Genomic DNA, 25,705 nt, shown 5'->3' with positions numbered 1-25,705 from the left:
ATGAGAAGAAAGTAAGAGCTCCCCAGTCTTCTACTCGTTACGGGATGGTGAAGCTCATGATACTATACAAGTTCTGGAGTTAAATAATTATTTTCCTAAGGGAAATGAAAATTTACATAGTATTGCAGGAGGAGTGAGTTTGAGAGTGGTCTGGATTTGACATTATCTTCTTCACTCTGAGCAGGACTCCAAGACCAGGAACAGCAGATGCCCAACAGCAGCTCCATCAGCGAGTTCCTCCTGCTGCCGTTGGCAGACACGCGGCAGCTGCAGCTCCTGCACTTCTGGCTCTTGCTGGGCATCTACCTGGCTGCCCTCCTGGGCAACGGCCTCATCAGCACAGCCGTAGCCTGCGACCGCCGCCTGCACACCCCCATGTACTTCTTCCTGCTCAACCTGGCCCTCCTCGACCTGGGCTGCATCTCCACCACTCTCCCCAAAGCCATGGCCAACGCCCTCTGGGACACCAGGGCCATCTCCTACGCAGGATGTGCTGCACAGCTCTTTTTCTTTCTCTTCTTCATTACCGCAGAGTATTTCCTTCTCACCATCATGTCCTATGACCGCTACGTTGCCATCTGCAAGCCCCTGCACTACGGGACCTTGATGGACAGCAGAGCTTGTGCCACCATGGCAGCAGCTGCCTGGGGCGCTGGGGTTTTCTATTCCTTGCTGCACACTGCCAGTACGTTTTCACTGCCTCTCTGCCAAGGCAATGTTGACAACCAGTTTTTCTGTGAAATCCCCCAATTCCTCAAGCTCTCCTGCTCAGGCTTCTTCCTCAGGGAACTTGTGCTTATCATTTTTAGTGCCAGTTTATTGTTTGGGTGTTTTGTTTTCATAGTTGTCTCCTATGTGCAGATCTTCCTTGCTGTGCTGAGGATGCCCTCTGAGCAGGGACGGCACAAAGCCTTCTCCACATGCCTCCCTCACCTGGCTGTGGTCTCCCTGTTTCTCAGCTCTGCATTTTTTGCCCACCTGAAGCCCCCCTTTATCTCTTATCCACTCCTGGATTTGACAGTGGCACTTCTGTACTCCGTGGTTCCTCCAACACTGAACCCTATTATCTACAGCATGAGGTACAGGGAGATCAAGCACGCTGTCAGCAAGGTGTTGCAATACGCACTATTCCAGCTTCAATAAAGTGCACATCTTTCACACACAGTTCCCAGAGAAGGTTCTTTTTTTAGTGCATGTTTGAGTGTTTGATTCTGTGTCTTCTTTCCTACCTACTTTCCATTTTCTCACTCCAAGAGCTCTGGCACTGCCATAACAAGAGGGACCATTCAAAGCAGAACCAGAGAATTCGAGGCCTCTTCCAAAGTTGGTGTAAGGAATGTACCTCAGGAGCTGCTCCCTGAGAAGACCTCGAGATCTTCTGGTGATCTTCACTGAGTGACTGGGTCAATTTCAGGATTCCCAAGGAGATCTGTAAGGGACTCAGGACAGTGTTGTGGTTTAAAATTTATGGGTTGAGATAAAGAGAAAATGGAGAATAATTATGACAAATATATTTATACATATATAATATATTTATTATATTTTCAAATGTCTACAACATATGCCGTTGCAAACAGATATGCATAGATACTGACACATATGCGTATCTATTGCAAGTCCAGGAGTTGTTGCAGGGTTTTTAACAGCCACAGGGTTCACTGTAGGAGCTGAAGCAGCTGTCGGGCTGTTGCAGGAGTTGGAGCAACTGCAGAGCTCATTGCCAGAGCTGGAATCACCACAGGACCTGTGACAAAGTTGGAGCTGCCACTGGGCTCATTGGAGGGGTTGGAGTAACCACAGGGCTGTACCTCCTGGCACAGTGCAACTCCCAGAGGGACGAACACTATGCAAATGAGTTATAGGAAACAATGAATATGTGGCACTGAATAAACGGATCCCTGCTTTATAACCTAACACTTGGTTATAGGGTTTCATTACACAAGTCAATTTGGTGACACAGATGGGGCCAGCTCTGTTTGGCTGCAGGACCAGCTGAGAGGGGAGACACCTTTGGCTCACCCTGAGATTTCTCAGAAGGACTCCCTTCCTCACCTGACCACTGCCGGGACAGACATGAACCCTCCATAGGTGGACCATGTGTGTGTATGGTAATGGGAACCTATAAGTCGTGAGGAGACGTCAAACTCTGGGTACAGCCATCCATGCTGCCCCTTTGGAGGTGATCTTATGGGTTAGGTTAAGTAATAAATCATGGTTTTTGATGTAAATTTCAGAGTGACTGTGGTGTGAGTGAGAGACTGCATAGCTGCGGGGTGAGTGCAGAGTCCTGATCTGCTGTTCCTTCCACCTGAGGGAAATGTCAGGAGATATATGAAGTGAAGGACTCTGTGTTGTCTGTCCACTCATTTGTACTTTATGCTTGTATGTAAGAAGACGGGAGTTTGAACTCCATAGATTAGGAATAGGGTAGGTGTACATTCCACCCGACAAATGAGTGTCAACCCAGTTCTGTAAGACTATGTTCTGCTTGTGAGGAAGTGTGTGAGGGATGTGGGTCAGTCAGTGCTGGTTCTGTGGCGAGGTGTTTATAACTGAACAAAACAGACTGTTAAGGGAAAGTTATACGGTATTAAAAGTGTTTATGGGAATGAAGAACTGCATTGTTTGACAAACTGTTCTGATGTTATAAGAAAGTGTAATTGTTAATGGCATATGCAAGTGTGCTTGAGGGTATGTGGAAGTGTAAATGAGGGCACAAGTAGTGGAATAGTGTGCAGAGGAAAAAGGGTTAAAGAGGATGTGAGTTAATGTATGCTGGCATGAGAGCATCACCCCTGCCCCGTTCCCCTGCAAGCAGAGCAGAACTCTCAGATTGAGAGAGTGAGTTGGGGTCAGAGACTGCTGCTGCAAAGAGCACTACTTGCAAAGGGGGCGGTGGAGAGGACAGGGCAAGGGAAGTGAAAAGAGCCTTCATCGGCAGATATCTAGGAAAGCCGAAATCCCAGTGTTAGCACCAGAAGCCTCTGGAGAGGAGGAGGTGGGACTCAAATATGATGTTAGTAGTTGAAGTAATAATGAGAGTTTAGAAAACTGTAGAGGAGCTACGGATACTACAAGATTCAAGGGCTAGAAACAGAATAGTAGAGGATTTATATCCATGGGTAGCATATCCACATACACCGCTTACAAAATTATCAGGGGAATTGGCATGGTCCCTCTTGTGCCATCCCGTGGCACCCAGTCTGTGTTGCTGAAAGGGTTGGACTGAGGCACCAGCTCTGTCAGCCTCATCTCAATTCTCCTGTACCACAGCGGCATCTCCCGGTGGTGGGTGATGAGGTCATAGAGGCTGTCAAATTCTCGGCTGTCAGTCAGAAAGAACCTGTGGATGCTGGCGTCTTGCCGCCAGTGGATGTGACAATGCTGCACCTTCCTATTATACGAGATGGACAGAATGCAGTCACCAACGAATGTTTGGCTCTCCCTGACAGGAAAGGAGCCATCGGGGGCCCCCATCTCAGTGCAGTACTCTGTCAGAAGCCACTCAGCAATGTGCTGCACACCACACCCTGCTCCCATCCTGCCATGGAACCATTCCTGTGTGAGATGCAGCTGCATGTTCGCGCTCACCTCCTTTTGCACAGCTCGTCTTCCCCTGACGCCTCCCCCTGCTGTCCTGACCAGGACAACACAGAGTGGGTTCCATGCACAAGTGATGGGGTCTTCCACTGTTTGGCACTCTGCTGTTTGCTCTTCTGTATTTGCCATCTTCTCCTTTGTCAGCCATGAACCCATGGCTCCTTACCGCTCACTTCAAGCCACCTCAGGTTTGGTGGGGCTTGCCATTGGTCTTTATAGCGTCTGCTAAGACCCACGCTAGATGTCTCATGATTATGCTGAGAGGGTCTGTCTGGCATGGATAGTTACAGTCTGTCAGTTTTCTTCCTCCATGTCTGCTGAAATTAATTCGGAGGAGGGAAGGGGGGGCTGGCTTGGAGTGTTGTGGCTCGGAAGTTATACACCACCACTGAATAAGTAGTGCAGCAATGTGAGGTTTGTTTACAGAATAATCCTAGAACAGGCCCCAGTGTTCTGTGGAACAAACAGGGAAGGGAATTTACCCTGGGCAACAATGGCAAATGGATTTCTCTGAACTCCCAAGGAAAAGGATGGTTTCATTATATGCTAGTTTGAACCAATACCTTTTCAGGATAGCTGTATGGGATTCATTCCCCGATCGTACTCAGAATGTCCAGGATGGGGAAAAGAGAGTGGAAAATCTTCCTAAAAATCCTGCAGTTGTAATAGTTGCAGAACTAAAGGATCTCAGTCAAACATCTGAAACTGAGACAGGGTATGGGGATATGAATGCCTGTGTAGAATCAATTAAATAAACTGCCCAGTGTCTCAACCATAGCAATATTTTGAAACTCCACTGTCAGCGTTATGGGGAACTCTGGGCAAGGGACCAGCTGGAAACAGATTATTTCTGTGAAGCTGCAGCGGCGTGAAAAGGGCAGAGTGAGGAAGACTTTGAGCCTTCGCCAGGAAGACGTCGAGCCTTCATCCAGCAACCACCAGGAGGAGCCCCCTGCTGTGGACAGTGCATGCACCAAGGGGAGGGGCAGTATGCAAATGAATTCTCAGGAAAATTATGAATATGTAGATGGCTTCCAGGACATCTGATGAATATGTATGAGCTTGGCTTCCAAATATGAAACAATTTTGCTTGCTGGTGTGCCAGTTAGGAGGAGCGATCCCCCTTGCACCCTGCATGGAAATTTCAGCACCGCTGAAATAAACATACCTACTCTACATCTCTCGGGCTATAGAGTTTGATTCCGCAAGTCAAGCAGAGAGCTTATTGTATGCTGAGGTACAAAACACCCCTGTTTCTTCAGACCTCTTTTCTCTTTTCCAGAGCCTCACTGTCAGTGAGTTTAGTTTCTGTCACTGTCATTCGGTGAGGCCAAGCTGACCTCTCTGTCTCCCACAACAATGAGTCCCCAAAACGATTGACATTTTTCCCTCTCCAGGTCTCAGTTCTTTTACACATGCAAATCTCTTGGTGGTTCATTTGTGGTCTTTCAGATGAAGGCCCTCATCTTCTTTTTCTTTGACTTGAGTCAAGCTGGTAAACACTTGGCTGGCTCTGATTGGTGGTCTTAAGGGCTACAACAATTAACCAAATAAAGTGTGAGAAAAACCCACAGTAAAATGTGAGTAAAATCAATGAAAAGTTGTAAAGCGTGGTGTAAAGTAGGAGGAAACCCAAAGAAAATTGTGAGTAAATCCTTGAGTAAAGCGTGAGTTGGTCTAGAGAAAAGGATGAGTAAACCTGGATTGATGTGCTAGTAAACCCACAGTAAACCCAGGATCCCATCCATTAGGCATCTACAGCCTCTAAGGGCAACTTTATCCAGTGCCTCTGTGTAAAAAATAAGTTCTTAACATCTAACCTATGACTCCCCTTTTTGATTTAAAGCCATTTCCATTGTCCTGTTATTATCTGACCATCCCATCCTAACTCTAGAGTTAGGCATTGCATCCTCAGCTGGAAACCCTGGGGCTGAACTGGGATCAGTTCCTCAAAGAACCACGGGAGCAGGGAGTTCACTTAGCTCAATTCAGATGTGTACAATGAGGTGTCTGTGTGTGAGTCCCTCATCTGAATCCTTGGTCTTTATTCAACAGGGACCACAATGCATTGCTTGTGCACAGACTCTCAGTGATGCTCAAGGTGCCTGGGGTGATCCTAGTTGTGTGCTAGTGCTTGTAAACTGTGACAGAAAATCTCTGAGATAGACACCTCTTTCCTGAGCAACAGCTGAGAGCCAGAAGGGAGGTATTCATGGCCATCCTAAATGCTACCACAGCCCCATGCTTAGGGCACCCAGTGTGTCTTTTGCACCTATCCCAGAGTAGCATGTAGTGATGTTCTACTCACCAAATGAATGAGCTCTCAACAGAAGAGGCAGATCTTCCTCCCTGCTCCATCTGTGTCATACTCTGGAGTTCAAGGCATCGCAAAGTTATGGCACATCTACGTTCTTGCAGTGAGGACACTTTAGTATGCTCTGGGCTCTCATTTCAAATGCATCAAAGTAAGTCTTGGGTCATGCCACTTGACAGGAAGCTGGCAAATGTTGTCCCATTATAACGAAGAGCAAGAAAGATGACACGGGCGATTATGGACCTGTCACTCTCACTCCAGTGCCTGGTAAAATTTTGGATGAAATGATGGCGGGAGTTATGGAAAAACAGCTGAAGGACAATTCTGTCATTGGTTGCAGTCAACACAAGTACACTGGGTCCTTCTCACATCCCACATCCTGCAAGGAAACACAGGGCACACATGGGACATGAACTTCACAGCATCATTGCACCCCATGAAGAGCCTGGGATCTTCTGTCCCCATGTCTTTATTTTGAAATCATACAGACCTCCATCCCACTGCCCCAGGAAGGGCCCTGAGACAACATGAGGGACAGGATCTCCCTGCCAAGGGTCTGGGAATCAGGGCTTGGCCTGTCTGCTTCGTAAGACAAAGGAGATGTTTCTTAGCATGAAAGCCACCATGTCAGTGTCTTTGCCTGCCTGTACTCATGGCTTCCAATTATCTTCTCTAACAAGTCCCTTGGGAAGCTGGCTTGGTAATGTTCCTCAGTGGGCCCATTAATACTCCAAGAAACTTCACTGTTACTTCTGCCTTTGTCTTGTTGAGCACTCTGTGCAAACTTCTTCTGTCTGCACTGGAGGTTGATGGACTCAGCAGCAAATGCCGCCTGGGGCCCATTATAACCTGAAGTGCCTCCTGTGCCTTGTGCCTTCCTGTTATTTTCTTCAAGTTTTCAGAACATGTTCAGCAAAATGGAGAGGTAACTGGAGAGAATTTAAAGAGGAAGTATCCAAAATACATTTATTGTTTATTTATCATTGTGTTTAAAGAAGGAATTAAAGCAGCACTGTGCAAATGATATCAATCCAGGGTGTCCCCAATGTGTTCTATTCCGTTACTATGTGGACAATGGTCCTCCTCAACTTCCCAACTCTACATGTTACATGGGTAACTCTGTATGCTCCGTGTAGATGGGTGACAGAGGCACTTTGAGATGCCCTAAATGTTTGCCTCTGATGTCATTAGGATGGCCAACAATAGGCCTTTCCCCTCACAGATCCTTAGCTCATTAAGGAGGTGTCAATCGCAGGAAACTGAGATGGTTAATTCAGCAGAACTTAAAGCACAGTCGTGATGCTGTTGTCTTTCAGGAACTGTTGGCTATGAAGATGCAGAGACGTGTCAGGGGACATGAGTGGGTAGGATAAAAATGACATTATCTGCTGCTGAGCTGGGCCAGGCTCCTGGGACACAGGGAGCTCATAAAAGTGGGCAGTGCTGTAGAGAGACAGAGCTGTGCCCAGGAGCAGCTCTTATGCACAGCACAGCATGCAGGAGACAGACAGAGAAGAGAGAAACTGGAGAGAGCTTACAGGATGTGTACGGTGTGAGCGGGCTGTGAGCTGACTGCAGGAGCATTGCTCAAAGACCACGACATGGTAAGTCTCTTGAAGTAGGCAATGCAGCTGCTTTTAATAGAGGGTTATCTAAACTGGGACATGCCATAGCAGATCTGGCTGCAGGCACTGCATGTTTCTTTACTGTGGAAAAAGACTTCTGTTTGAGCTGAGGGCTTCCGTGCTGCAGCATCAGAGCACAGCCCTGAGGGCTGCGTGTCCCAGCACGGCTGCAGGCTGTGCATATGGGGCTGAAGGTGGGTGCCCAGGGCTGTCCTGCAGAGCAGGGTCCCTGCTGTGCCCCAGGGGCTGTGTGCCGGCTATGGGACTCTGCCGCCTGCCAGGCTCAGCACTCAGCCTGCCCGGGGAGCTGCCCAGGGTGCTGCAGGGAGATGTGTGGGGAGAAGGAGCCCCCCGGCAGGGCTTGTGCTGCCACAGCTGCTGCCTGGGGCAGGGGATCACAGCTCCACTGCACAGCAGGATGTTTGTGAGGGTACTTTGTGAGAGGAGAGCCAAGTCTGGGATTTCCCATTTCCTGTTCTGAGGGAAGGCAGAAATGACTGGAGGCAGAAATCTGAAAGGGGCTGTCACAGCTCTGAGAATTTTCCTTCCATCCAAAAGTTGTATTGTGAAACACGTGATTTTCTTTCAATCTCTCCTTTCTCGCAGGGTGGAACCAGCTGTAATTATAATCATTTTCTGAAGACAAGAATAATTCACCTAACCTGCCAACAGGCAGCTTTTTCACACAGAAATTAAAAGTCAGAGGCTGGGCTTGGGGGGTTCTGAGAGCAGTTGGTGTAAAGATATGAGACATGAAACAGATAAAAATATCCAGTGAGACGGAGTAATATAAAAAAAAAGAAGAGGAAGGTTAGAGCTCCAAATGCTGCTTCTGCTTAAAAAATGATGAACGACATGAAATTAAATGCAAGTAATGGTGCTAAATGTAGACTGTTTTAGGAGAATGAAAACATGTAATATTGTAGCAGGAGGAGTGTCTCTGAGAATGATCTGAACATGTCATTACCTTCTGCACTCTGAGCAGGACTCCAAGCCCAGGAACAGCAGATGCCCAACAGCAGCTCCATCAGCGAGTTCCTCCTGCTGCCGTTGGCAGACACGCGGCAGCTGCAGCTCCTGCACTTCTGGCTCTTGCTGGGCATCTACCTGGCTGCCCTCCTGGGCAACGGCCTCATCAGCACAGCCGTAGCCTGCGACCGCCGCCTGCACACCCCCATGTACTTCTTCCTGCTCAACCTGGCCCTCCTCGACCTGGGCTGCATCTCCACCACTCTCCCCAAAGCCATGGCCAACGCCCTCTGGGACACCAGGGCCATCTCCTACGCAGGATGTGCTGCACAGATCTTTTTCTTTACCTTCTTCATGTCAGCAGAGTATTACCTTCTCACTATCATGTCCTATGACCGCTACGTTGCCATCTGCAAGCCCCTGCACTACGGGACCTTGATGGACAGCAGAGCTTGTGCCACCATGGCAGCAGCTGCCTGGGGTGCTGGGCTTCTCAATTCCCTGCTGCAGACTGCCAGTACGTTTTCACTGCCTCTCTGCCAAGGCAATGTAGTCAACCAGTTCTTCTGTGAAATCCCCCAGATCCTCAAGCTCTCCTGCAAAGAATCAAATCTCAGGGAAGTTGTGTTTCTCATTTTTAGTATTAGTTTAGTCTTTGGGTGCTTTGTTTTCATAGTTGTGTCGTATGTGCAGATCTTCATGGCCGTGCTGAGGATGCCCTCTGAGCAGGCACGGCACAAAGCCTTCTCCACGTGCCTCCCTCACCTGGCCGTGGTCTCCCTATTTGTCATCACTGGCTTTTATGCCTACCTGAAGCCTCCCTCCATCTCTTCCCCATCCATGGACCTGATGGTGGCAGTTCTGTACTCAGTGGTGCCTCCAGCAATGAACCCCCTCATCTACAGCATGAGGAACAGGGAAGTCAAGGATGCAGTGAGGAAAGTGATGACCAAATGTGTTTCAAAAGCAGTGAAGTGGCCATTTTTTGGTATTATTGTCTTGTAATGCAGCTTTTTACTAAATTATGCTCTCTTTAATTGTTTTACTTTTTGTTGTTTTTTTTTTTTTTTTGTGTGTGTGTGTGTGTATTTTGTTTTGTTTTGTTTTGTTTTCATTGCACCATTTTGTGTGTTATTTATTCTTACTCATTTTTTTAAAATACTGTAATGTTATTCACCAAAACATCATTACTCAAGTCACTTCCGATTCTGCTTGTTCCTTTGTACATTAGCCCATTAATACTCTAAATAATGAACCAGATTCTCTCTGATCCTGAACAAAATAAAGGACATGCAGTGACTCTGTCTGTCCTCCTTCTTTTGGAGCTGTCAGGGTTGGATGGTCTCAGAAACCCACAGTCCATCAGGAAACATGCAGCTGTTCATCAATCTGTGCAGTGGCTTCAGCCTGCAACAGCTGACGGGCCATCCCTGGGCTCCTGGCTGGGGTCTGTGCTTTCAGGCTCACATCTGCCAGTGCCTCTGAGAGGCCAGAAGCAGCAGCTGGTTTGCACATTGGTTGTCAGGTCCCCTCTTGCTCATTCCTTGTGAGACCCTGCACAGAACAAGTTCTTGGATATGGGTTATCAGGTCAGAATCTGCCAAGCTTCATAGAATCATAGAATCACAAAATTACCCAGGCTGGAAAAGATTTTGAAGATCATCAGGTCCAACCACAGCCTAACCATAGTACCCTAACTCTAACAACCCTCTGCTAAATCTTATCCCTGAGCACCACATCCAAACAGCTCTTAAACACATCCAGTGACGGTGACTCAACCACCCCCCTGGGAGTCCATTCCTGTGTTTAACTGCCCATTCTGTAAAGAAGTGTTTCCTAAAGTCCAACCTGAACTTACTCTGGCGCAACTTGAGGCCATTTCCCCTCGTCCTGTCACTTGTCACTTGTGAGAAGAGACCTGCCCCACTCTCACTGTAAGAACCTTTCAGGTACTGGCAGATGGCAATAAGGTCTCCCCTCAGCCTCCTCTTCCTCAGACTAAACAGCCCCAGCTTCCTTAGACTCTCCTCGTAGGGCTGATTCTCCAAGCCCTTCACGAGCCTCGTTGCCCTTCTCTGGACCTGCTCCAGTACCTCCATATCTTTCTTGTGCTGAGGTGCCCAAAACTGGACACAGTACTCGAGGTGAGGCCTCACCAATGCCGAGTACAGGGGCAGGATGACTTCCTTAGTCCTGCTCACCACACCATTCTTGATACACACCAGGATGCCGTTGGCCTTCTTGGCCACCCGGGCACACTGTCGGCTCATGTTCAGCCGTGCATCAATCAGTTCCCCCAGGTCCATTTCCTCCACATAGTCCTCCAGCCACTCCGCCCCAAGCCTATAGCGCTGCCTGGGCTTGTTGTGGCCAAAGTGCAGGACCCGGCATTTGGTCTTGTTGAACCTCATCCCATTGGCTTCAGCCCGGCTCTCCAGCCTGTCCAGATCCCTCTGTAGGGCCTCGCTACCCCCAGGCTGATCCACACTCCCAGCCAATTTAGTGTCATCTGCGAACTTACTGAGGGTGCACTCAATGCCCCCATCGAGGTCATCAATAAAGATGTTGAAGAGGACAGGCCCCAGCACCAACCCCTGGGGAACACCACTCGTGACCGGTCACCAGCTGGATTTAACTCCATTCACCACCACTCTCTGGGCCCGGCCCTTCAGCCAGCTCCTTACCCAGCCGAGACTGTACCCGTCCAAGCCATGGGCTGCCAGCTTCTGCAGGAGAATAGCATGGGAGACAGTGTCAAAGGCTTTGCTGAAGTCTAGGTAGAGCACATCAACAGCCTTTCCCTCATCCAGCAGATGGGTCACAGGGTCGTAGACGGAGATCAGGTTGGTCAGACAGGACCTGACCTTCATGAACCCATGCTGGCTAGGCCCGATCCCCCGGCCATCCCGCACATGCCGAGTGATCTCCCTCAAGACAATCTGTTCCATTACCTTCCCTGGCACTGAGCTCAGGCTCACAGGCCTGTAGTTCCCCGGATCCTCCTTACAACCCTTCTTGTAAATGGGAGTCACGTCGGCAAGCCTCCAGTCTTCTGGGACCTCACCAGTCAACAAGGAGAGCTGGTAGATGATGGAAAGCGGCTCGGCTACCACCTCTGCCAGTTCCCTCAGCACTCTCGGCTGGATCTCATCCGGCCCCATGGACTTGTGGCAGTCCAGTTGGTGTAGTAAGTCTCTGACCGTTTCTTCCAGAATCACAGGGGGGTCAGCGTGCTCCCCAGCCGAGACTACCAGTTCAGAGAGAGGAGTACCCTGAGGATAACTGGTCTGACCTTTAAAGACAGACGTAAAGAAGGCATTCAGAACCTCCACCTTTTCCTTATCCTCAGTGGTCACATTCCCAGTCTCATCCAGTAAAGAGTGGATATTCTCCTTTGTCCTCCTCTTACTGTTAATGTACTTATAAAAGAGTTTGCTATTCCTTTTCACCCCAGCGGCCAGGTTAAATTTGAGCTGGGCTTTTGCCTTTCTGATTTCACCTCTACACATCCTAACGACTTCCTTGAATTCATTCTCAGTTGCCCATCCCTCCTTCCACAGGCGGTAGATTCTCTTTTTCTCTCGGAGCCTCAAGAACAGTTCCCTATTCATCCACCCTGGTCTTCTTCCCCACCAGCTCATTTTGCAGCTCAGGGGGACCACCTGCTCCTGTGCCCTTAGGACTTCCTTCTTGAAGAGCAACCAGCTCTCATGGACCCCTTTGTTCGCTAAGATTGAATGCCAGGGGACTCCCCCTACTAGTCTCTTGAACAAATCAAAGTCTGCCCTCCGGAAGTCCAAGATAGCAATTCTATTATGCATTATTTATTAATTACACATTATTTATTATTTTATTACACATGCTGTAAGATCTCAGTGGACTCTCAATTAAAGCTCTGATATGAGGTGCTAGCAGGACCATCAGGGAGTGTGAGTGGGAGATCGACTGTTGGAGTGACTTGCTGGCATCCCCGAGAGAAGAGTGACAGTGAGATACCCCCAGAAAAGTGGTTGACCCCCTGCCCTGTCACAGTCAGACAGACCTGACTGATAAGGAGGGCTGGAAGAGAGTCCCAACTTGGCTTCATGGGAGCCCCCCCTGCCTGCCTGGCCCTCTTCCCCAGCTCCCTCTAAGCAACAGGTTTAAGATACAGGAACCTGACGGAGATGTGAGTGGGGAGGCAATGGAGGTTCTGACTAGGAGGGAGCCTAAGGCAAGGTGGTCACCATGCCTCAAGACTTCCTCTGTCATGAAATAAAGAAGGGTGGTCGTAGTGGGTGACTCCCTTCTTAGAGGAACAGAGGGCTCCATATGCAGACCAGACCTGAGCCATTGGGAAGTCTGCTGCTTTCCTGGGGCCCGGATCAAGGCCATAAGCAAGAAACTCCCAAAGCTGGTTTGGTCCACTGATGATTTTTCACTACTCATAGTTCAGGTGGGCAGTGATGAAACTGCTCAGAGAAGCCTACAAACTGTGAAAAGAAATTTCAGGGGTTTATCATATCATAGTATCATAGTATTGTGTGAGTTGGAAGGGACCTTAGAGATCATCGAGTCCAACTCCTGGGATTCGAGCCCTTCTGTGTAGCAGAGCAGCATTTCTGCCACTTGCGCCACAGGGGGGATTCGAACCCCGGGCCTCTGGTGTTGCAAGCAGCAATTCTACCACTGCGTCACCAGAGGCACACAAGGCTGTGAAGGCTGTTTAGTTCGAAGAGCGAGAGCTCAAGCGATTTTTTTGCTCTATACCTTCAGGGAGTGAGGGAAACAGAGCAGGCTTGGAAAGCACAAGCAATGAATCATTGGCTCAGAGGCTGGTGTTAAGCCACAAACTTTGGGTTCTTTGATCATGGGGCAGTTTACTTGGCCTCAGGCCTGTTATCCATGAATGGAACCCAACTATCTCAAAGGGGGCAACGAATCCTAGCGCAGAAGATAGAGGGGCTTATCGAACGAGCTTTAAACTAGCCATGATGGGGAAGAGGACCAAACAGTGCTCACCAGAGGTGAGCCTAGGGGAATGATGCTTGATCTGGGGATGAGGCAGATGACTCAGCTGAAGTGCATCTACACCAATGAATGCAGCTTAAGCAACAAGCAGGAGGAGATGGAAGCGATTGTGCATCTGGAAAACCATGATCTAGTTGCTATTACCAATCCATGGTGGGACCGCTGCCATGACTGGAGTGCTGTGATGGATGGTTACAAGCTCTTCAGAAAAGATAGATGAGGAAGGGTGGTGGTGTGGCCCTTTATATTAAAGAGAGTTTTGATATCGAATAGCTTGGGCTTCGGAATGGTAAAGTTGAGTGTCTGTGGGTAAGGATCAGGGGGAAGGCCTGTAGGGGTGACATTTTGCTGGGGGTCTGTTGTAGACCACCTAATGGGGATGAAGAGATGGTTTGAGGCTTTCTACGAGCAGCTTACTGAAGTCACACAATAACCAGCACTCATTCTCTTGGGAGACTTCCACTTCCCTGATATTTTGGAAATACAATACAGCCCAGAGGAAGCAGTCTAAGAGGTTTCTAGATTGTATGGAAGACAGCTTCCTTACGCAGCTGGTACAGAAGCCTACCAGGGGTGGTGTCCTGCTAGACCTGCTCTTCACTAATAGTGAAGGACTGGTAGGAGATGAGAAGGCTGGGGACTGTCTTGGGCAGAGCGACCATGAAATGGTAGAATTCTCTATTCTTGGAGATGTCAGAAGGGTGACTAGCAAAACTACTATCCTGAACTTCGAGAGGGTGGAGTTTAACCCGTTCAAGACACCTGCAGCACAGGTCCCTTGGGAGTAGCTCCTTACGGGTAAAGGGGTCCAGGAAGCCTGGATGCTCCTCAAAATGGAAATCTTCAAGGCACAAGAACAGGGTGTCCTTGAATGCTGTAAGGCGAGCCGTAGGATGAACAGGGAACAATTGTTGAGACTCCAGAAGAAAAAGAGAATCTACGTCCTCTGGAAGAAGGGACAGGCTACTTGGGGAGACTACAAGGAGGTTGCTAAGGAATGCAGGCAGGAAGTTAGGAAGGCTAAAGCCTAGATCAAATGTAGATTGGCCACGATGGTAAAAGAAAATAAGAAATCTTTTTACAAATATATCAACAGGAAGAGAACCAAGGAAAGTGTCCATTCCTTACCTGATACAACAGGGAATGTGACCACTGAGAATAAGGGAAGGCTGAGGTCCTCAGTGCCTTCTTTACACCTGCCTTTAATGGGCAGAACAGTTGTCCTCAGGGCACTTCATGCCCCGATTTGAAAGTCTGGGATGGAATGCAGAATACACCCCCAGTGATTCAGCTGGAGACAGTTAAAGAGCTCCTCCTCCACCTGGACTGTCACAAGTCCATGGGACCAGATGGGCTCCACCATCAAGTGCTGAAGGAGCTGGCAAGGGTGATTGCTGAGCCACTCTACCATCTATCAGTGCTCCTGATTAACTGGAGAGGTCCCAGAGGATTGGAGGCTTGCTGATGTGATTCCCCTCTACAAGAAGGGTAGTAAGGAGGATCTGGGGAACTACAGGCCTGTCAGCCTGACCTCGGTACCGGGTAAAGTTATGGAGCAAATCTTCTTGGCTGAGATCACATGGCATATGCGTGGCATCCAGGGGATCAGGCCTAGCCAGCATGGATTCATGAAAGGCAGGTTGTGCTTAACCAATCTCATCTCCTTCTACGATTGGGTGACCAGGCTGGTAGATGAGGGTAAGGCAGTTGATGTAGTCTACCTGGACTTCAGCAAGGCCTTTGACATGGTTTCTCACAGTATCCTCCAGAGGAAACTGGCTGCCCGTGGCCTAGACAGGTATACCCTTCTTTGGGTAAGGAACTGGCTGGAGGATCGTGCTCAGAGAGTAGTGGGAGTTAAGTCCGGCTGGCGACCCGTTACAAGTGGTGTCCCCCAAGTGTCGGTTCTGAGGCCAATCTTGTTTAACATCTTCATTGATAACCTGGATGAGGGAATTGAGTGCAAGCTAAGTAAACTTGCAGATGACACCAAGTTGGGAGGTGGTGTTGATCTGCTTGAGGGTGGGGAGGCCCTGCTAAGGGATCTGGATAGGCTGAATTGCTGGGATGAGGTTAATGGGATGAGGTTCAACAAGGCCAAGTGCCGGGTCCTGCACTTTGGCCACAACAACCCCATGCAGCTCTATAGGCTTGGGGCAGAGTGTCTGGATGACTGTGAAGAGGAAAGGGACCTGGGGGTGTTGGTTGATGCTTGGCTGAATATGAGCTGACAGTGTGCCCAGGAGGCCAAGAAGGACAACAGCATCCTGGCTTGTATAAGAAATAGCGTGGCCAGCAGGAGCAGAGAGGTGATCATTCCTCTGTACTCATCTCTGGTGAGGCTGCACCTCGAGTACTGTGTTCAGTTTTGGGTTCCTCTCTACAAGAAAGACATTGAAGCTCTGGAACGTGTCCAGAGAAGGGCAACAAAACTGGTGAGGGGTCTGGAGCACAAGTCTTATGAGGAGCAGCTCAGGGAGCTGGGATTGTTTAGCCTGGAGAAGAGGAGGCTCAGGGGAGACTTCATTGCACTTTATAACTTCCTGAAGGGAGGCTGTGATGAGGAGGGGCTTGGCCTCTTTTGCCAGGCAACAAACAGGACTGAAGAAATGGCCACATGTTGTATCAGAAGAGGTTTAGGCTGAACATATGAAGGAACGTTTTCTCTCAGAGAGTGGTCTGGCACTGGAATAGTCTGCCCAGAGAAGTGGTGGAGTCGCCATCACTGGCAGTGTTCAAGAAGTGACTGGACAGGGAGCTAGGAGATATGGGTTAGGGGTTTTCTGTAGGTATGGTAAAGGAGGACGGTTGGACTTGATGATATTATAGGTCCTTCTCAACCTTGTGATTCTATGATGTTCTGTTGTGGAATACCGACAACAGACATCACAAAACCACAACACAGAGGCAGTGACAGATGTGAATCTGAAAGCACAGACCCGAGCCAGGAGCCCAGGGATGGCCCATCAGCTGCTGCAGGCTGAATTCACCACACAGTTTGATGAACAGCTGCGTGCTTCCTGCTGGATTGTGAGTATCTGAGCATATCTGACGCCGACAGATCCAGAAATGTCTCACAAGAAGGAGAACAAGTCACTGCACATCCTTTATTCTCTTAAGGTTCACAGAGAGCCTGGTTCATTTAATGAAAAGAATTACAGTATCTAAAAAAAATAAAATAAAAATTAATACATTGCACCTATAAGAAATGATCAAAACAAAACAAAACAAAACAAAGAGTTTGCAGCAGTAAAGAGCTGTATTACATGCCATGAATTCCAAAAGATGGGCAGTTCAGTGCTTTTGTGTGAAGGACAGATCTGGTTTTCTTTTGTTGTCTCAAAGCTTGCTTCGTGAGGTTTTTCTGATGATAAGACTCTGACTGGCGACTGCTAACTATCTAGGAGGGTGAATGGTGGTTGCTATTGTGCCATTTCTGCTTATGATTGCAAAGATAAGCAGAGACAGGACAAGCAGTCTTTTTCAGGGGTGCTGCTTGAAGGAGCGGACCACTGCAGAAGGCGATAATGCTTGTGTCTGGCAAACAGAGGCACCACCAACCCCTGCTGGCTTATCTGTGGGCCAGGAATGTCACAAAAGCTGGTTTTAAACCATTTTACAGAGAGTGTTTGCCTTCAGAAGATGCTTGTTTAGACATTCAGTGTTTGTTCGAGATATCCTCAAACTTCAAAGAAGAAGAAAAACAACCCCACCGAAATGGGGGATAAAAGGCCCTCGCTAAACTGGGGATTTGTGGAGACGAACTTTGGAGATGAATTTTGGAGACGATCTAGGAGACGATCTATGGAGACGAACTTTGGAGACGATCTCCCAAAAACACCTTTGACGGAGAATTCCCCGAGGGGAAAACCTCTTCGGAAGGCCGGCTTGCTGCAGTGCTTCCTGACTTTCTCCCATCCCCCACGGTGATCAGACGAGTTCCTGAAATCTACGGACCTAATGTGTACCTCGCTGGACCCACGGTGGTGACTATCTCTTTTGCTCTCCACAGACTCCTTGCTTATTTTTCCTACTTTTCCTATCGCCCACCTTCCCTTCCCCATCTCCCTAAAACGGCCAGGACTTTAATAAACTGGTTGGACCAACATTTGAACCGTTGCTTCTTAATCTCACGCCGGGTATATACACATATCAAAGAACCTCGCCTCTCTCCTGCAAATTGGAGCGAGACATTTATTATTGGAGCGAGACATTTATTATTGGCGTCACGGACAGAATGCCCGCCGTGAGAGTGTTGTCCTCCCAGATATAGCCTGAAACTTTTCTATGTGCACCTCCTGGAGTTGCAAGGAGCGACAGTTTTGGTAACTTAGATGTGAGCACCTCTCCAGGAAGACCGCTCCATATTCTGAAACTTTACTTTCTTTTGTGTTTACCTCTCAGGGACGTATGAATTAATTTTGACTATTTGCTTTTGTTTTATACGTGTGTGCCTCCTCGAGAAGACAATTTTGCATTTTTTGTGGTTTAAGTAACTTGTAACCTAGGTGCGGAATTTGCATTTTTTTTTTTTTTTTCCTCTGTGTGGCCTCGCAGGAAAATAAGGGGCGATTTAACCCAAAAGGTGTTGTTTTAGCCTGCTGTCTTTGTGTGCTCCTCTAAACAAAAGGGAGGCATGATTGTAGCATTTACATTTGTTTAATTGGTGCGTGCCTCCCTGGGGAGGGGTAAGGAGTTAAGTGTTTTTCTTCCCTTAGTGTAGATCTTTTAGGGTATTGAGAAATGAGTGAAAGTATTGCCACTATGAAAAGTGAAAATGTGCTATTTGACCTTTTAGAAAAGCACGGTGCTCGGCCCTCTTTATCAGGGGTGGATTGGGCACGACAAAACTGGCATAACTTGCAGAGTGTTTCAGACCGCATTTGTGTTTTACAACATGGGGCTCGTACCCGAGCCGGGAAAGGAAAATCATTTATTTGTGCGGTACTCGGTGCAGCTTTAAAAGCAGCCGTGGAGTTCCGAGATGAAAAACATTCGGCAGAAACCCAAACCATACAAGCATTACAGGAATCAGTTAAAGTAATGCAAGAATTGGTAAAAACTCTGCAGAATCAAATAGTGAACCTTGAGGAACAATTACAAAGAGAGCAACACAATTCAGTTTTGTTGCAAATGGCGTTTAAGGAACTATTAGCATATAAGAATACTAGCAATGCTGTTGTCCATAATTTGCCTCAAGAAAAAACTTTTCCTCAGAAGGAACTACAAGGAATGAGGGAAGGGCTTGACAAACTAGAGGACTCGCCAACCCAGTTGCGTCCTTTGATAAAAACTGAATATGCATTTGATAATGGTGAGGACCTGGATCCTAAAATGAATGTTAAAGAAATTCCCTTCTCTGTCACTGAATTAGCAAAACTGAAAAAGGATTTTAGCCGTTCTCCAAAAGAATCAGAAACGGAGTATGTATGGAGAGTCAGTCTCACTGGTGGAGACCAAATAATGTTAACTGAAAAGGAAGCTGAAGGTTATTGGGGTCCAGGAGTATTTTTAACTACTGGTAACAACCGTGCTCCCTGGTCCCTAACGCAGAGGGCTGCCTATTGGGCAGGTGGTCTTAACCCTTTAGAAAGGGGAGACCCTCTTGCTATTAATGGGACAGTGGATCAATTGGTTGAAAGTGTCCAAAAGGCTGCCTGTTTGCAAATGATGTATGATAGAAAGTTGCAGCCACATCATGAATCACCTATGATGATGCCTGTTGATCCTGAAAGGATGACTCCTTTAATTAGGGGGCTTCCAGAATCACTGAAACCTATAGGTATACAACTACAAGGAAAAATACAAGCTTTGCCTCAGAGAGAAAGAACCCAGGCAGCATTAGAAGGAACTGTAACCTCTAACCATCTGCAGTCAGGATATAAAGTATGGACATGGGGGGAGGTTGCCCAAGAATTAATTAACTATGAAAGAAAATATGGGCCGGTGATTTCTAACACTAGTAAATTTGACCCAAGGGAAGTGAGGCTTGCAGCTGTCAGCCTTGCCCCTGGGCCACCTAGTCCAAAGCTTAGTGAAACTGGAAGGGTCTCATTGCCAGTAAGAACAGGTAGGCGAAATATTGGTCATAAACGTAATCGTCTCTGGACACTTGGCTGGCAAAAGGGTGTTCCACGAGATGTGATGAATGGATTACCCACAGTCAGACTAGAGAAATTAGTTAACTGGTGGCCAGAACAAAAGCTCAGGAAGCTCAAGGAAAGCTGATGCTTTCGCCCCCTCCCCCAGATGAGTGGGAGGTGGGGGGGGGGAAGGCAGTGAGGGGTGGATGTATTAGAAAGCTCACAACAAAAGGAGATCCTCGATTTAACACCTTCTGTCCCAAGGCCTTACCACTCCTGCCTATTGCCCCTGTGAGTCACAATACAGTTACTGATAAGCTAGGGAAACACTTATCTCCCTGGCCAGCCTGTGTCAACTGACTCAGCTAACCTGAGGACAGTTTCCCTAACCTTAATGAAATCCCTTAAGAAATATCCTTGGAAGGCTAAGGACACCCCGATAAAGAAATGTAAAATCAACTCTTGCTGGATTGTTCCCTCATTTTTTAATTGTATTAACAATAGCCCCAAAAGGGCAAGTTGTCTTGTTTTATTTTACAGAAGATCCTCGTGGGACCTTTACTGAACACAGAATGGCTGATAGCTGACTTTAACCATTTGTGTTTTGTGACAGGAAAATTGAAGATGAGATCATGCTAGAATGCTGAATATACCTCTTGATTACATATTTTGGTTGCAATAGTATTATGTTTTGTTTGTTGTGGATTGTGATTGATATAAGTCCTTGGATCTCTTAAAACTTCACAATTTGGTTCAGAGTTTTTACAGGTTATTCTGGCTTTATGGTACTCTGCACAGTAATAACCATTCCTTCTGACCCCTTCTTTCACCCCTTTTGGTTAAACTGATTGTGATTTGCATGTAATTCCTCCATAGTGTTTCCAAATTCCTAACAAATTGGGAAATGAGCCAACTGTATTGTTTAATCTGTGGGTTCTGAAGGGAATGGGACAAACTGCTTTGATGGTATAAGAAAAGTGTAATTATATAATTGAGGGTATGTGGAAGTGTAACTGAGGGTACAAATTGTGGAGAATGTTAGTAGTTTACGTAATGATGAGAGTTTGGAAAGTGAGAAAGTTTGGAACAAACACAGGCTGAAGAAGGCAAGGACTGGCAAGGTATAACAGGGATATCAGGACTGATAAGAGGTGAACGATGTGAAAACAAAACAAAACAAAAAGAATTCCTGTCTGGATCTTGGCTTACACTGGGACTTCCTGAATGGAGAAAGCAACTGACACAAATACCCCTATTTATTTGTTTTATTTGATACTATTGGTTATTGTCACTGTCTTTGTGATTGTTAAATGTTTATGGTATATGTAAGTATAAATGAAAATGATATATGGAAATGTAAATGTTAATGGTAAATGGCGGTGGAAGTGCCGCAAGAGAACGCATTCCTCGTGCTGCTCCTCCTCACCGCCCCCCCCCCATCCTCTGCCGCTTGTGATCAGAAAGTAAACAAATCGTTACTTCTGAATAGGGACAAAAGCACAACATTGGAAGTGCACGTGCCCTTAGTTTTGTGTTAATTATTACCCCTGATAGGACCAGTATTACAGACAAAGTAAGTGATCAATTTGGTGTGCCAGTAGAAACCCTAGGTAGGGATAAGAATGCAGTGTCTCATACAGGTGAAGAAAGGCAAATACAATCAAAGTTTACCTGTGGTAATTAGACACGGACTCTGTGGTTAGTGCAGAACAAAAACTTTTATTGTGAACAATGAACTTAAATAATATGAACTTGGTCAAGTGCCTTATTAAATATGACTCTCTTTTCACGCACGATGGTGCTGGATCTTCCATCCTGCCCTGAGGAAGATGGTGCTGGAGCTGTGCTCGATCTTCAGGTGCCGTCCCGCGGCACCCAGTCTTTGGAACGAGGCACAGGCACTGTCAGTCTCAACTCCATTTCATTGTACCTCAGCGGTGTCTCCCGATAATAGGAGATGAGGTCATAGAGACTGTCGAAGATTCTGTTGTTGGTAAGAAAGTACCTGTGGCTGTTGGCATCCTGCCACCAATGGATGCGACAGTGCTGCACCCCTCCATTACGCCAGATGGACAGGACGTAGTCCCCAATGAATGTCCCGCTCTCTCTTACAAGAAAGGAGCCGTCGGGAGCCCCCATCATGGTGCAGTACTCCCTCAGCATCCGCTCAGCGATGAGCCGCCCACTGCACCCTGGTCCCATCTTGCCGTGGAACCATTCCTGCGCGAGATGCAGCTCGATGTTGGCGCTCACCTCCTTCTGCGCTGGTCATCTTCTCCATCTGTTCCAGGCTGGGACTTCGTAGAGCGGATTCCATGCGTAGATTATGGGGTCGTCCATGATTTGAGAATCTGCGATCTGCTCCTGCTGCTCCTCCTCCATGATTTGAGAATCCTCCGTCTGCTCCTCATCCATGATTTGACTACCCGTCGTCTGCTCCGTCTGCTCCTCTTCCACGATTTGGCTATCTGCCGTTTGCTCCTCTGTCTTCGCCACTTGCTCCTTGGTCATACACGAACCCATGGTCTCTTGCCACTCACTCCAAGCCGCCTCAGGTTTGGCGGGCTTGCCAATGGTCTTTATAAAATCTGCTCACACCCATGCCAGGTGTGCAAGCTAGACATCCCGTGATCATGCCAAGAGGGTCTGTCTGGCAGGAATAGCTACAATCTTTCGGTTTTATCCCTCCTTGTCTGCTGAATTGTTTGCACCTCTGAAGGTCTTTTGCTAGTCCGAGCAAGTATGTCTTCATTTTCTCCCAACAGGGACCCGGACAAATTTATTGATGGAGCTTGGAAATTATATTGAAAGAGGGACTGTAGTGAAAGAATTGGGAAGAACAATAGCAGCTGCACCAGAGCAGGATCTGAAGATCCCAGGATTAGTTTTGCCCCAGTGGACTGAACGCATTGTGCACACAGCAGTGTAAAGATGTTTGTTTTCTGGTAGATATCAGTGCATCTCACTCTGTATTGCATCAAGAATGACTGCCCATTGATGATTTTTGTAACAATAGTAGGAGCAGGTCAACAAGAAAAGCTTACTAATTCAATAGAAAAGGGAGCTAAGGGTAAAGCAAGTAACAATGGGAATAAGTGACTATAGCTGTAAATAACTTTCTGTGAGTAATTATTATTTTAAAGAGATCTAAAATACATGCCTCTATGAATGTACATATATTGACTGAAAATAATTATGACCTTACAAGTAACCTTATGTTTAGTGTGTTATCAGTCAAGGTTTTGATTGAGTGATGATGATGATGTAAACATTTAATTCCCCATTATCCCCCATCCCTCTTTTCCCTTATGCTTACTTTTTTTTTTTTTTTTTTTCCTTTCCTCACCACCGTGAATGGTCATTTGCACATCAGTTTCAAACAACCTTTGAGCCACGGGGTGGTGTGAAGGACAGATCTGGTTTTCTTTTGTTGTCTCAAAGCTTGCTTCGTGAGGTTTTTCTGATGATAAGACTCTGACTGGCGACTGCTAACTATCTAGGAGGGTGAATGGTGGTTGCTATTGTGCCATTTCTGCTTATGATTGCAAAGATAAGCAGAGACAGGACAAGCAGTCTTTTTCAGGGGTGCTGCTTGAAGGAGCGGACCACTGCAGAAGGCGATAATGCTTGTGTCTGGCAAACAGAGGCACCACCAACCCCTGCTGGCTTATCTGTGGGCCAGGAATGTCACAAAAGCTGGTTTTAAACCATTTTACAGAGAGTGTTTGCCTTCAGAAGATGCTTGTTTAGACATTCAGTGTTTGTTCGAGATATCCTCAAACTTCAAAGAAGAAGAAAAACAACCCCACCGAAATGGGGGATAAAAGGCCCTCGCTAAACTGGGGATTTGTGGAGACGAACTTTGGAGATGAATTTTGGAGACGATCTAGGAGACGATCTATGGAGACGAACTTTGGAGACGATCTCCCAAAAACACCTTTGACGGAGAATTCCCCGAGGGGAAAACCTCTTCGGAAGGCCGGCTTGCTGCAGTGCTTCCTGACTTTCTCCCATCCCCCACGGTGATCAGACGAGTTCCTGAAATCTACGGACCTAATGTGTACCTCGCTGGACCCACGGTGGTGACTATCTCTTTTGCTCTCCACAGACTCCTTGCTTATTTTTCCTACTTTTCCTATCGCCCACCTTCCCTTCCCCATCTCCCTAAAACGGCCAGGACTTTAATAAACTGGTTGGACCAACATTTGAACCGTTGCTTCTTAATCTCACGCCGGGTATATACACATATCAAAGAACCTTGCCTCTCTCCTGCAAATTGGAGCGAGACATTTATTATTGGAGCGAGACATTTTGATACAAATTTGTTTATCAATTTCCTCACTGCATCCTTGACTTCCTGGTTCCTCATGCTGTAGATGAGGGGGTTCACTGCTGGAGGTACCACCGAGTACAGAAATGCAACCATCAGATCCATGGTTGGGGAGGAAAATGAGGGGGGCTTCAGGTAGGCAAAAAAGCCATTACTGAGAAACAGGGAGACGACAGCCAGGTGAGGGAGGCACGTGGAGAAGGCTTTGTGCCTTCCCTGCTCAGAGGACATCCTCAGCACGGCCATGAAGATCTGCACATAGGACACAACTATGAAAACAAAGCACCCAAAGACTAAACTGATACTAAAAATGACAAGCACAACTTCCCTGAGATAAGAGGCTGAGCAGGAGAGCTTGAGAATCTGGGGGATTTCACAGAAAAACTGGTTGACAACATTGCCTTGGCAGAGAGGCAGTGAAAACGTACTGGCAGTGTGCAGCAGGGAATTGAGAACCCCAGCGCCCCAGGCAGCTGCTGCCATGGTGGCACAAGCTCTGCTGTCCATCAAGGTCCCGTAGTGCAGGGGCTTGCAGATGGCAACGTAGCGGTCATAGGACATGATGGTGAGAAGGGAATACTCTGCTGAGATGAAGAAGACAAAGAAAAAGACCTGTGCTACACATCCTGCGTAGGAGATGGCCCTGGTGTCCCAGAGGGCGTTGGCCATGGCTTTGGGGAGAGTGGTGGAGATGCAGCCCAGGTCGAGGAGGGCCAGGTTGAGCAGGAAGAAGTACATGGGGGTGTGCAGGCGGCGGTCGCAGGCTACGGCTGTGCTGATGAGGCCGTTGCCCAGGAGGGCAGCCAGGTAGATGCCCAGCAAGAGCCAGAAGTGCAGGAGCTGCAGCTGCCGCGTGTCTGCCAACGGCAGCAGGAGGAACTCGCTGATGGAGCTGCTGTTGGGCATCTGCTGTTCCTGGGCTTGGAGTCCTGTTCAGAGTGCAGAAGATAATGACAAGTCCAGACCATTCTCAAAGACAGTCCTTCTGCTGTACTGTGAAATGTTTTCCTTTCCCTTTGGAAAATGTTCATTTAAGTCCAGAACTTGAATTTATTCTTCATGAGCTTCACCATCCCTAAAGAAGTAGAAGATTAAGGAGATCTTACTTTTTTTCCTCATTTCATAATCCTATTCCAGACTCCTGAATATTTTCCTCTCAGGATCTGTTTACAGATCTCATATCTTTACTCCAACAGGTTTTAGAGCCTCTTTGCACTTCAGTTTGTCTTAGAGAAATCAGACTGTTTGCAGGATAAGAACACTATTTAATGTCTGCAGAAAAGAATAAAAACATAAACTGATTCTGTCCTATTAGAAATGAGAGGCTGAAAGCACAACCTGTGTGACTGTTCACAAAACAACGGATAGACTGAAGAAATATTTGGGAGTCTCAGAGTTGTGCTCTAATTTGAAAGCCTTTTAGATTTCTGCCCCCAGTCCTTTCTGCCTTCCCTGAGAACAGGAAATGAAAAATCTCTGCCTTGTCTCTCCTCTTGCAAAGGGCCCTTACAAGCATCCTCTTGTGCAGTGGAGCTGTGATCCCCTGCCACAGGCAGCAGCTGTGGCAGCAGAATACCTGCCGGGGGGCTCCTTCTTCCCACACGCCGCCCCCTGCACAGCAGGGACCCTGCTCTGCACGACAGCCCTGGGCACTTGCCTGCAGCCCCATATTCACAGCCTATAGCCGTGCAGGGACATGCAGCACTCAGGGCTTTGCTCTGATGCTGCAGAACGGAAACACTCAGCTGGAGCTGAAGTCTTTTTCATAGTAAAG

At 47.5% G+C, this 25,705-nt stretch overlaps 4 protein-coding genes across 4 annotated transcripts; 3 read left to right on the top strand and 1 right to left on the bottom strand.

Moving 5' to 3' along the window:
- The first annotated feature begins 207 nt into the window (after nt 1-207).
- Nucleotides 208-1,143, top strand: LOC140265148 (olfactory receptor 14C36-like). The gene has a single exon (XM_072361033.1). The coding sequence runs from the start codon at nt 208-210 to the stop codon at nt 1,141-1,143; it is 936 nt and encodes a 311-aa protein (XP_072217134.1).
- Nucleotides 1,144-8,547: 7,404 nt separating this feature from the next.
- On the top strand, nt 8,548-9,513 carry LOC140265147 (olfactory receptor 14C36-like). Its single transcript, XM_072361032.1, has one exon. It carries the CDS (start codon nt 8,548-8,550, stop codon nt 9,511-9,513), a length of 966 nt encoding a protein of 321 aa, XP_072217133.1.
- Nucleotides 9,514-16,780: 7,267 nt separating this feature from the next.
- On the bottom strand, nt 16,781-24,837 carry LOC140265146 (olfactory receptor 14J1-like). Its single transcript, XM_072361030.1, has 2 exons — nt 23,910-24,837; nt 16,781-16,818 (listed from the first exon to the last, which is right to left on the bottom strand). The coding sequence occupies exons 1-2, from the start codon at nt 24,835-24,837 to the stop codon at nt 16,781-16,783; spliced, it is 966 nt and encodes a 321-aa protein (XP_072217131.1).
- Nucleotides 18,262-19,746, top strand: LOC140265075 (uncharacterized). The gene has a single exon (XM_072360953.1). The coding sequence runs from the start codon at nt 18,262-18,264 to the stop codon at nt 19,744-19,746; it is 1,485 nt and encodes a 494-aa protein (XP_072217054.1).
- Nucleotides 24,838-25,705: the final 868 nt, after the last annotated feature.

Source organism: Excalfactoria chinensis, unplaced genomic scaffold (genome assembly GCF_039878825.1).
Source record: "Excalfactoria chinensis isolate bCotChi1 unplaced genomic scaffold, bCotChi1.hap2 Scaffold_68, whole genome shotgun sequence".
In the NCBI taxonomy this organism is placed as follows: domain Eukaryota; kingdom Metazoa; phylum Chordata; class Aves; order Galliformes; family Phasianidae; genus Excalfactoria; species Excalfactoria chinensis.
This window is presented reverse-complemented; position numbering and strand designations above follow the sequence as displayed.